We start from the raw sequence: 12,045 nt of genomic DNA, 5'->3' as shown, positions 1-12,045 counted from the left end.
AACGACTGTTTGTTGAAGCGAGTCAACGAACATTAGGAAGAGTTATACGCTTGAATACACAGTGACACAAATATTCCAATATTAACCCGATAAAGAAAATAAAGTCTTAATAAGACACTGCCATGTTAAAAGCTTTTTCTGATTCCCTCAATCAGAATAAGGTCATATTTTAAATAAGCAATAATCAAATCAAGATATGCATATACAGCCTAACATTAAAAAACAGGTACAGCAATCAATCAATCAAACGTTGTATTGACAATATTTTGATAGTAATGTCTTATTTAGGGGCTGGGGGGGGGGGGGGGGGGCTGTTAGTCAGACATGTTAGTGCAATACAACCCTGTGAGACCTCGGAGATCACAGGGTTGGTCTTTGGTAACCAGGACAAGGTCCCAACATGCAGGAGTCCCTGGTCTTAGGATGGTCTCCATCCATTGCAGCTTTTTTATTATTCATAAATGCATTTGACCAAATTAATTTACAAAATCTAGGGTCGTACATCATTGTATTTTATTTAATTGTAATATTTAACAAATTTCTCTGTATTTTATTTGTATTATTTGTATTTATGTCACCTCTTCATTGTCTTTACCTTTTTGTTTCCTCCTCTTTTTGATCCCTTGGTAAATGTTTGAAATGTGATTCCTGATTTTAAACGAGCTTTCTTTTAATTCTATCTCTGTGTTGTTTTCAATGTCCCTGTACAGAAGCCTGTGTGTGAAATATAAATAATGCTGTCTCACCTTGACACTAATTGATTGCACTTGTTTTTTCAGTTGAGAGTTTTTCTGGCAACCAAATATATTTAGGCGAACAAACGATGTCTTTTTCTTTTTGAACGTGAGTGTGTCTTGTTGTCTCGTTGTATAGCATTTCAAAATGTTAACTTGTCTGAGTCCAGGTGAGCATCTCATAATGGATTATTTCATACATCCAACACTTGTGTAGTCTGAGAAGAGAAGGGGATGCAAATGTCAGCCAATAATCAAACGCACATCTGTCACATAATGCGTTGAAAAAATGTACCTTTATTACTAGAGATCTATAAACGGAGCTGCTTTTTTATAGACATTTTACCCGATTGTATAAACGTCATAAATAAATATGAACGTAAATAATGCTGAAATAGCAGAATATGCATCAATTTAACTATAAATAAGAACCCCTAAGTCGAAGTGTGGTAGAAAACAGCCCTTTTTTATTATTTTTCCACATTTTAAACTCACAAACATCGACTGATTGAGTCTATTAAAACAACGATGACATTAAAAACAGGCATCGGATCAATTCTCATTAAACAAACACCAACAAACTGAGATGACGCAGTTTTTAAGCAGGTCATTGTGTCAGAGGTGATGACGTCTGGTAGCTGCGCGCGCTCCTGCCAGGCGCGTGCCCCTTCTCGGCTGGCCTCCTTAGCAACGGCCCCGGTGTTTGTTATGGAGCTAATGCTAATGCTAATGCTAACCTCTGGTAACTGAGCTCAAGTCAAAACATGAGTTCAGCCAAGAAGAAGAAGAACAACGAGGCAGAGTTTCCACAGAACTCAGCACAGGTACGTTTTATAGACACTTTGCAGAATGTCAAGTTAAACAATTTCCACCTCACAACTTTTAACTGTTGACTGTGGAAAACCTTAACTTTAACCCCCCCCCCCCCCCCCATAGTTCCCAAGTATTTGGTCATACTTAAGGAACTACGGGGCTACTCATATGAATGAAGTCAATGTTTTAGTTTTATAATAATTTAGGTGCACATTTTGTTTCCAAAGAGAGTAGGAATGAAGTATGGAAGTCCTAACCACTTCTTAATATGTTTTCTTCAAAATCTATTTTAAATATACCCCTACAAGCTTTGCACTGTGGACACCGTACACCAGTCCAGACAAGTCAGACAACTCAAGCTTGAGTAACAAATAAAGCAAAAACAAAAACCAATTAAACATGACAGTAAAAAGAAATAATTCCGCTAAAGGACAACCCACACATTCCGTTCTATTGTATATCCATTCAGGATGTTATACTTAAACATTCCTGGTAATTTATTCAATGTCAAACATGTTTTCTGTTCCTCTTTCAATTATTCCACAAATTAACAACTTAAGTGTGAGAGGGCAAACAGGAAGTTTTGGATGTAACTTAAGCCCTTTGCTGCACCCGTCCATGATCAGATCAGATCAGATAAGATAAGATAAGATAATCCTTTAATAGTCCCGCAACAGGGAGATTCGCTGTCTTACAGGAGCAAAGAGGAAATTCAAAAATCAAATAGACATCAGTAAAAGTAATAATATCTAAAAATACAATATAAGAAAAATAAAATATATGGAAGTAATAGAAATAATATGTACAGTGTAACCAGAATATAAATATGATATATATATGTATATATACCATCTGAGCCGAATATATACAGTATATACAAATTGCAAACGAGCCACTGAAATGAATAAGTTCCTTTTCTAGGTCGGCAGAAAGGAGCCGTGGATGGAAAACAAACCCTCGTTTACGTTGTTTCCCCGACTGGCGCCAAAACCTCAAGGAAGTGAAGAAGCTGTGAAAAGTGTGTCAGATTTTCTCATAAAACACTTCTTATAAAACACTTAACTTAAACTTCAGAAATGACGATTATTTATTCCATGATACTGCTGCTTGTGAGTGTTATGGAAGTTATGTTTAATAGGTTATATCTGTATCGTAGATGTGCAGAGGGAAGGGACAGACATCAGGCCGGTTCAAAGGTATGGCAGAGTTCAGAACCTGCTCCTGAACAAAAAGCCAGTGCATCCTGCCGCCTCGAGACGCCGACTCAACAGCAGCACAAAACTCAGCGAGAAGCACAAGAACCTTCGCAGATTTGTGGTTAATTTCGTTTGGTGAGTCGCATAATCTTTTACTGCCTTTCCATCTGCTTGTGATGACATTTCCATCGATATGTTCATCCATATTTACATCACTGTTTCCTCTATGTGGTCTGGCAGTACAGGAAGGACATGACAAGGGTCTCATTAAGTGTCAAATGTCACACACTCTATATAAATATCAGTTCCAGTTGTTATAGAAGTATTTTATTCTGCAAATCACAGTCAACACCAAACATTTACTGCTTAGAATAGGACATTCTGTAATTTCAGTACCGAAAATGTATTGAGTTCCCTGCTTTACCATTGTTCTGTTCTCAGTCAGCAGCAGGAGGAGGTGGAGGATGGTGACACTCTGACATGTGGCGCTCCCAAACCCAAACAAAATGACATGGTGAAATGTGACACACACTTCATGAAATATCTGTATAAGATCTGTATAATGTCCTCTTCATTCTTTGTGTGTATGTTTCTCTTCAAGACACTTGATATGGTTTTCTGTTTTGTTTGGTTGGTCTCAGTCGTTGCAGTTGCTCTGCTTAATACATAATGTTTCTTTGTTCTTCACTTAAAAAGGAATTGAATAAAAGGGCTAAAAACATTGTTTTCTTTAAAGCGTATTCATTTGTACTGGGTACAGCTGGCACATAAATCAGGGAGGGAACACTCAGGTACACAGAATGGACAATAACGTTGCATTGGCCAATGCAACATGGGCACAATGATTATTATGATTATTATACACTTTTAATCATATCAACCACAGGAGTAAACTCAATGAAGTCAAGGTTATAGATCTCTTTTCATCAGCAAGTAATCAGCACTGTCACTGGAAAAAAAAAATCTTGTCAGACTGGGTTTCAGTCAGAACTGTTGCTGAAAATGGATTTCAATATTTTCTCCCGTCAGAAATATGATTACTACATCCAGCATGGGATAGACCTGAAGTACGTGTCTCCTCTGGACGACTCTTGGCTGGAGAACATTCTGGAGAAGATCCCCTGTCACCTGAGGAGCCAGAGCCCCTCCCAGAAAGAGCTGGTGAAGGAGATCAAGGAGGACTACTTATTCCATGTCAAGAAAGCAATAGGTATTTACTCAACTCAAGCCAAAAGTGTTGGTGCCTGGATCATTTGCATTTCATAAGAATGTTGCAAGATATCAATGGTTGAAATATATTTTTCTTTTTGTGATTGCAGTGAATTATACATTCAGAGATACGAGAGAAAGTTGCGAGGAAAAAGTAAAAGATCTGCCCCCTCATAGACTTGAGTGAGTACAGGCACCCCTTGTTCTCCTTAAACCCTAGAATTGATAATTAGTGAGTGGAAGCCTGTAGAATGAATTTGACTAAAGCCTTGTTCTAATGTCCCAATGTTATCTTCACCAGATTGGAGGTGTTTCCAAAACTATGGAACAAAGCTTTTGTTGATGCACGAAAGAAGATGAGACATCAGCTTCACACTATCAACCCCCTCATGCTGCAATTGCAGGACCTTTGGCATAAGTCTTACAAGTAAGTCACTATGATACATACACTGCTAGAAATGCAGTGTATTAATATAGAGGAAAAGTAATTTAAAGTGTTTATTTTCAAGCAACACTTTGAAACTTGTACTGAGCAGCACGGCCCTCTTCAGCTTCAGGTAATGATTCACTGCGTGGTCCCACTGAACTGAAACAAAACCGAATAATGGATGTTAAGCTCTCAAGCAGTATTTGCAAATACATGCTGTACGTTTTAATAGCATGGGATGTTTACACATCACCATGTTTAGTGAGAAAAAATAGTGTTAAGTTCAACATTCACATTTAAAGTTTGTGGCACTACTGCAGTACCATTGTGGGACTTTAGATAACATAGTAGCCTAGAATGCCTAAAGCATTGCCATCATCTTAAAGTCATCTTGCCCTCTTGGATGGACTACTTTCAGAAATGTCTTTCTTATGGATGTGGAGGAGTTCCACAGGAGAGACGAGTCCATGGAGCTGTCTGCGTTCCACCAAATCGTCACCAGACATGTTGATAATGTCAGAGGAATCCTCCTGAGAAAGTGAGTCCACATTCTCATTTAACACAGATATCCATTCCCAGTTCAAACAATTAGAATATAAAACCCTTTTGTCTTTGTAGAAACATAACTTAAGTTCTGTGGGCAGAGCATAGGAGAAGTTTTTCAATGCAAAGAAACAATTTTATCTATTAGAGCAAATGCAATTTTAAAAACATTGTGTTTCTATTACTGTTATAATGTTTTGTGAGCAAAGAAATCTTTAAGTTGGCATCAGTAAATGATGGATATTTATTATTAACACCACTGGTAGCCATGGTAAACTCATATCATGCTCTCTTCCACAGATGTTATTTTTGTAAATCCTATAATTGCGTGCTTATCACTTCCCTGCTTATCAGTGCACCAGAGCGTTAGACCTGAGGTTGTATATCCCAGCAGTGATAAGAAGGTTTGTTTTGAGTGTATCATATGACTGTGTGACATCTAGTAGTGTGGGTAGTGGGTACTAACTCATTGCTTTAATATAATAAAAGTGAATTTTTAATGTTTTCTATACAAGGTGGATTCCTGAGGTGCAAAACATTTACCAGCAGGGCTCCAGACTCAAGCTGGTGCCTCCCTCGAACAAAAGGGCCAAGCTGTTGTCTTTCTTTAACTGTGCAGCCACACTGATGACCTCCCAGCTGCAGAGCCTTGCATTAGACTCAATGAGGAGTTATACAAACATGATTTCCCCAGACCAGGTAAATAAAAGCATGAAAATGTGAAGCTGGGAAAATCTTAATTTTGACTTCAATGAGTATTTGGACACTTTTTAAGTTGATTTATTTTCCCTTACTGTCTTTATCTCTCCTCCATCGCAGCTGTCTGAGCGAGCCCATGAACACCCGGGCTTCGTGCTGCATCTGATCCTGGAGGACGGGAAGATCAAGTTTGAGCCTGACTTCAAAAAGTTTGAGGAGGCTCTCATCAACCCGTATGAGTACATGCTCAGGTCCATCAGCATAGTGCCCCGTGTGGAAACCAAACTCTTCCCTGAGTGGGTGAGAAGATGTGCCCGTCTGTGTCGCATCGGTGAAAAAGTCTCATTGAGTCGTGTCACGTCGTTCACTGTTTACATTCAGACTAGTTTCTTTTATCACACGAGTCAAACGATTTCTCCACTCAAAACACAAACAATACTTTTTGTAGGTGTTTTAGGTTCATCAATTTCTACTTTTGCCACTAAACAGTACCTGGATGTCGACCCTGCTTTTATGTCCTTCCCAGCCAGTCTCCCAGTTTGGCAGCGTCCTGAAGCCCATCATCCTGCCAGAGATCCTCGAGGCCCAGCAGGAGGACGTGCGCCGGGTGTTCTGGGCCGAGTGTGTCGGGCCCGAGGAGTATGTCCACGAGTATGATAGATATGCCACACTGGTATCCAAGCAGGCAGACGAGGATGTAGAGCACTTCCTTCGTGAGCCGCACTCCTTCCAGGAAATCATGACAGAGGTGCTACGCTACCAGCAGCTGGCTGAGCAGATCCAGTTCACGTTTTGCAAGGTACTTGATCAGCACGGCGGGAACTTTTTACAGTGAAAATTCAGTTTGCCAAAGAGTTATTAGTCATATTTAAGTGAAATTTAGCTGAAGTTAACTTATTGAAGTTTTGACAGAACAAATGTGTTAACCCATGTAGAAAGGATCCTGGAGATGGAAGATAAAACAATCGTTGATAATGTTTCATCACATTCCAAGTCCAGTCATAAGTAATCTTCTGTTGAAAAGAGAAACAATTTTGAAATACTTAATTAAATCTTGATGATAACCCTGACCTTGTTTCAGATGTTGTTGATTATAATTGCAATATGTCACTGGACATTTTTAAACACCATGTTTACTGTATTTCTGACTTTGGGGTTTAGGTTGTACGGATCGGCATGTTTGAGGTCCAGTCCCATAAGCTTATCCACTCTCTTGTCAAGCTTGCTCAGGAGCTCCAGCAGAAGCTCATTACCCGCATGCTACAGGATCACCAGGAAATCAACAACCGGTCAGTCGGTTCTTTGTTTTCACGTTTTCATTCAGCTCAGCAGGAGATTTCTCACTCCACAACCATGGATACATTTCTAAAGGCGGCTGAAATGTCTCACATTACTTTTGACTAGCCCGGATGAATATAGAGTTTAAAAATAAAAGCTAATATATTGTTCATCCTATCTTCAACAAACCACACAGTGGTGCGGTGGTTAGCACTGTCGCTAATGGGTCTTTCTGTGTTTGCAGTTTGCCTGTTAATTGGAGACTCTAAATTGACTGTAGGTCTGGATGTGAGTGTGAATGGTTCTTTGTCTCTGTATTATGTGATATGCCGACCTGTCCAGAGTGGAGCCTGTCTCTCGCCTATTGCCAGCTGGGTTCGGCTCCGGCTGCTCCTGCAACCCTTATACATAAGCGCTATAGATGATGCATGAATATCTTCAACGTCATGGCTTACCATTTTACCAAAGTATTTTTTAAGCTTTAAATGTGTTGTTGGCATCATTGTATATTATTGCAGTACTTGGAAAGTCTCACACTCCATAAGCCATAATCCCCTGTTGCACTTAAAATTGTAATTTCACCCATTGTGGGTTGTACACTTCACGTAGCTTAATGCCTCAATCACATTATATGATTTTAGCCTGATTTTCCAGTTGCCTCCAAATTTTGGAACTGCTGACAAAAGCCAGAGATTGATGTGTGTAAACAAAAATGCTACATTAGAGAGGATCGCGTCACGTCACCTCCTCTGAATATATTTCTCGCTCACTAGTTGTGTGTAGTGTGAACTTGGCTTAAACCATCACCTCCTTGTTTCTGTCACAGTGCAGTGTGCTGCTCCAATGACACGTCTTTAACAGATGTAGATTTTCTAATTGTTTAGCCTGCAGAAAATATTTAGAGAATTTTAGAACAAGAATATGAGACTGCTCTTGCATGAGGACATATGTGCCACAGGGAACATTCAATAGGACGGTGTGTCAGGTGCTGTCAGTCAGCTGTTAGCTGAATTAGCTACTCTATCCAATTGGTGCTTCTTAGTTCCAAACTGCCATAATAAGATTTTAAGTCTTTGAAAGCCTTCGTACATGTCGCTGAATTAATGCTTTTCTCTCTCTCTCAGGCTTTGTCTTGACTTTGAGAAGATTGCAGAGAAGGCGCTGAGCACCCCATCTGACACACAAAAACTGATGGAGCTTAAGGTAACTACCCCAAATTCTTGTCACACACCGGCTACATGAACTGTACTATCTCATAAGTGTCTTTCATATTAAAGTGAGCCAGCAAATACAGATATCTTTTTTTTTGTTTTCCTTTGTTGCAGGGTGCTTTTTTGTTAAACACTGCTGATTTGACATAAATCCTATTTTACAGAAATTTAACTTCACATTTCCTTGTAAATCATTTTGTGGTATGAATGAAATACTACTCCCGTCTGTGTTGATTTCCTTTGCCCCCATCCAGGCCTATGTGGATACGGTGCAGACCACCGAGATACCCTTGTTGGAACAACGATTGGCAGACTCCACCACGCAGTTTTGTTTCCTGGTGGACTTTGTCACATTCTCTCCAGCGCACATGAAGTGCAACACGCAGACTATCCAGTGGCTGAAGCGCATGCCATCTATCTTTAAAGAGCACCAAAAGATCATTAGTGAGAAGACAGAGCAATTCCAGAGTGGTCTCAAGGTAAGTGTTTCTACTTTCTACTGTATCAATCAATCTATCATTGTTTACCCAGTTATTGATGATTGTTGCACAGGATCTGGGCATTTTTGCATCCAAACTGTAGATGCATGCAATTACAAAAGTTCAAAAGTTTAAAAGTTTAAATGTTGCTGTGTGTGTGTGTGTGTGTGTGTGTGTGTGTGTGTGTGTGTGTGTGTGTGTGTGTGTGTGTGTGTGTGTGTGTGTGTGTGTGTGTGTGTGTGTGTGTGTGTGGTGTGTATGTGTGTGTGTGTGTGTGTTGTGTCTGTATGTGCGCTCATTCCAGTTATGCCTTGAGCACTTTATGGAAGAACTGGAGAGCTACAGCGTGCAGGCGGAGGAGTTCGCCAACTTCGGTGATCTCACGGATCTCACCAAGTACTTGAAGAAAGCCCAGGACCTTGATGCTAAACTGGAGTCAGCCACAAAAAAGGTACATCAGAAGTTTGCTTAATCATATGACTAGATAGAAATTTGTCCTTATTAATGATTAGCAATGACTTAGATTGACCACAGTCCAATTGATGAAGTTCACTCATGCAGAAGTAATGTTATTGTGATGCCCACAACATGACATATAACATATCATTGCGTAAAAGTGTAAGATCCTATGTATAGTGTGTTTTTAAGGTGAGAATAATGACCATTATTCTGCATTCACAATACAGTGTATTATGCATTCAATTACAGAATGTGCTATCAAATAGTTGACCTCTAAATGGCAGCATCTGCTACAATAACAATACAGTCACAGGGGTTGGTATAGGTTTCATTTATGTATCCAGATATCATATCATAACTTTTCTATGTCTGTCTGTCTTGTTTCTTTCTCTCTTCCCTCCATCCTAACCCCATCTTGCAACACGTCTTCCTCTCTGCAAAGATACACAATTTCAATGCAGAGGAGGCGGCCTACGGCTGGTCTGTTTCCCAGTGTCCACAGCGGAAGAACATCCAGGAAAAGCTCACACCTTTTCTGCGCCTCTATGAGACAGGCACTGATTTCCTCCAGCAGCATGAGCAGTGGCTCCATGGGCCGCTCTCTGGTGTGAACCCAGACAAGGTACGAGCAGTGGCCTTTACATCGTGTCAGAAACAACCTGGGTAGTTTAGGTGACATGGAATCAAGGTTTGCACAATTCTGACTTCAGCTCTGTGAATATGAAGCTACATGACCACAGTGATCATTCGTTATCATTGCTGCTTAGAATATCCTCCACAAAACAGCAACCAATGGTACAATCGCAGAAACTTAGCAACCACCTGCCACCTCCTCACAATAAAAGGCATATCACACACCTGGCGCTGCCAACTGGAACATCAAAGTAACCACTTAAACACAACCATATGCGTCCTAGCAGAGGATGTGCACACTCTGGTTTTACTTTGTTGTGTTCACAGTTCTGCTGCTTTTTCCTCCGTTTGATTGACTTCTGTCCGTTACTCTGTGTGACGTTTTGTGCAAAAAATATATTCATTGCCTTTCTGTTTCACTCTCATTATTAATGATGACTAAAAATCCCCACCCATGTAGGTAGAAGAGGATGTTAGCAACTACTGGCGCACTCTATACAAGCTGGAGAAAGGCTTCTCCGAATTTCCCAAAGCCTTGAACATAGCCACCAGTATGAAGGCAAAGATAGAGGAGTTCAAGGAGCACATTCCTATGGTGCAGGTAAGACCCTGACAGAAAAGTTGTCAAAATAAATTTTATTTGAATACATCATAGTTCCTACTGAACAATCTGTCTCCGTTATTTGTTTTATAAATAGGTATTGTGTAACCCTGGCCTGAGAGGCCGCCACTGGGATGCCATGTCCGAGCTAGCTGGTGTCTCCCTGCAGCCAGCTAGTGACGAGGCCTGTATGGCTCACTTTCTATCCATGAATCTGGAACAGCACGTAAGGAGCTTTGAAGGCATCAGCGAGGCAGCAGGCAAGGAGCACTCCCTGGAGAAGGCCATGGAGAAGATGGCCATGGAGTGGGATGACATGGAGTTCAGCTTCCTGGCCTACAGAGAGACGGGCACCTCCATCCTGTCGTCTGTGGATGAAGTCCAGATGCTTTTGGACGATCACATAGTAAAGACGCAGACTATGAAGGGCTCATCCTTCATCAAGCCTTTCGAGGTGGAGATACGGTAAGAGATCAGGAGATGTGCTTGAAAATCTATTTGCCTAGAATCTTTGCCAAAGCAATAAGACGAAACTGGTCTATGTTGCTTGGTACTGGGCTGTATGGAGATTACACAGCCCCACCACCATAGTCTATCTTAAAATGTTAACTTTTTTACCATTAGAGGCAAACTGTGTCAAATGTTTAAATTCATAGATGCTATTATCGAGTTACTCATTCCTGTTAGTCAGAATAGAAATTGCTTGCTGCCCCAAATTATTTCTTTCAGGTCTGGAGGGAGTAATAAAAGGTCTGTTTAGGTTTAAATTGGATACACATGAATCTCATTGATTCAGCAATTGCTAAAGAGTCCCACTCCCAGCCCATCTTGTCCCACTCTGCAGTGGAGGTGAGTTTCTCCCATTTTGGCTGAGCTGCAGCCATTAAAATCATAGAACAGTGAATCAACAATAGCTCTGGAATTCCTGAATTGTTTGTCTGTCAGAATTACAGGTAAAATATTCTATTCTTTACTTTTCACTTGTTATCTCATTCTGACCTCAGCAAATAATATTAAACAAATCTTAGATATAAATATGCAGCTAAATGAAAACTATTATTTTACAGAATAATAAGTGTCTATCAGGCTCTAATATCTATTAGAGGGTTCTTTTTTTCCTCAAAAAGTATAAAACGGTTGTTGATTCGAGAGATTCGTAAGCCTGATTATTTTCGGTAGCCCTTTTTGATATGATGAAAATAGCAGATATATATTTCAAGAATATGATTCATGAGTTGTGTTCTTACCTACATGGTGTCTCTCTTGGTCTCTCTTAGGGAATGGGAGGACAAGTTGCTGCTGCTCCAAGAGATCCTGGATGAGTGGTTGAAGGTGCAGTCCACTTGGCTTTACCTGGAGCCCATCTTCAGCTCACCAGACATCATGACTCAGATGCCCGAAGAGGGACGCCGTTTCGCAACTGTTGACCAAACCTGGAGGGACACCATGAAACAGGTCTCCCTGGTAAGTGGACCGATTTCCTTTTGTTTTTTTTGCTGTGGAGGGGTACAAGGAAAAATATGAGTTTGTTCTTCGTTGGATGAGTTGCAGTCCAGAAAGAGGAATCAGGACAAGGATGTATTTTCCGGGACATAACTTTCCAAGATAAGTGGACTGTATTTCATTATTGACAAGACGACGATCATAATTGTAAGGGGTCCTATATAGTAAAGACACGTTAAGATGTAGAAAGTAGAACAAATAACCGCTGCGATAAACACAAATAACTAAATCAACTCAACGTAAATTGTTTCAACGGTAAA

At 40.3% G+C, this 12,045-nt stretch overlaps 1 protein-coding gene across 1 annotated transcript in view; it reads left to right on the top strand.

Annotated features, from left to right (window-relative positions):
* The first annotated feature begins 1,444 nt into the window (after window positions 1–1,444).
* Window positions 1,445–12,045, top strand: part of dnah7 (dynein, axonemal, heavy chain 7) — a 62,342-nt gene continuing 51,741 nt past the window's right edge. The window contains exons 1-20 of the mRNA XM_062402141.1: window positions 1,445–1,558; window positions 2,469–2,565; window positions 2,704–2,878; window positions 3,185–3,400; window positions 3,504–3,534; window positions 3,773–3,953; window positions 4,063–4,135; window positions 4,254–4,379; window positions 4,798–4,917; window positions 5,438–5,621; window positions 5,742–5,921; window positions 6,148–6,420; window positions 6,783–6,910; window positions 8,024–8,102; window positions 8,365–8,589; window positions 8,894–9,040; window positions 9,491–9,670; window positions 10,142–10,282; window positions 10,380–10,747; window positions 11,560–11,746. Coding sequence (XP_062258125.1) covers window positions 1,499–1,558; window positions 2,469–2,565; window positions 2,704–2,878; window positions 3,185–3,400; window positions 3,504–3,534; window positions 3,773–3,953; window positions 4,063–4,135; window positions 4,254–4,379; window positions 4,798–4,917; window positions 5,438–5,621; window positions 5,742–5,921; window positions 6,148–6,420; window positions 6,783–6,910; window positions 8,024–8,102; window positions 8,365–8,589; window positions 8,894–9,040; window positions 9,491–9,670; window positions 10,142–10,282; window positions 10,380–10,747; window positions 11,560–11,746 — 3,171 coding nt within the window. The 5' untranslated portion in view covers window positions 1,445–1,498. The remainder of the gene's footprint in view (window positions 1,559–2,468; window positions 2,566–2,703; window positions 2,879–3,184; window positions 3,401–3,503; window positions 3,535–3,772; window positions 3,954–4,062; window positions 4,136–4,253; window positions 4,380–4,797; window positions 4,918–5,437; window positions 5,622–5,741; window positions 5,922–6,147; window positions 6,421–6,782; window positions 6,911–8,023; window positions 8,103–8,364; window positions 8,590–8,893; window positions 9,041–9,490; window positions 9,671–10,141; window positions 10,283–10,379; window positions 10,748–11,559; window positions 11,747–12,045) is intronic.

This window comes from Platichthys flesus, chromosome 13 (genome assembly GCF_949316205.1).
Source record: "Platichthys flesus chromosome 13, fPlaFle2.1, whole genome shotgun sequence".
NCBI lineage: Eukaryota > Metazoa > Chordata > Actinopteri > Pleuronectiformes > Pleuronectidae > Platichthys > Platichthys flesus.
Note: the sequence above shows the minus strand (reverse complement) of the source record. Positions and strands in the feature narration are given on the sequence as shown.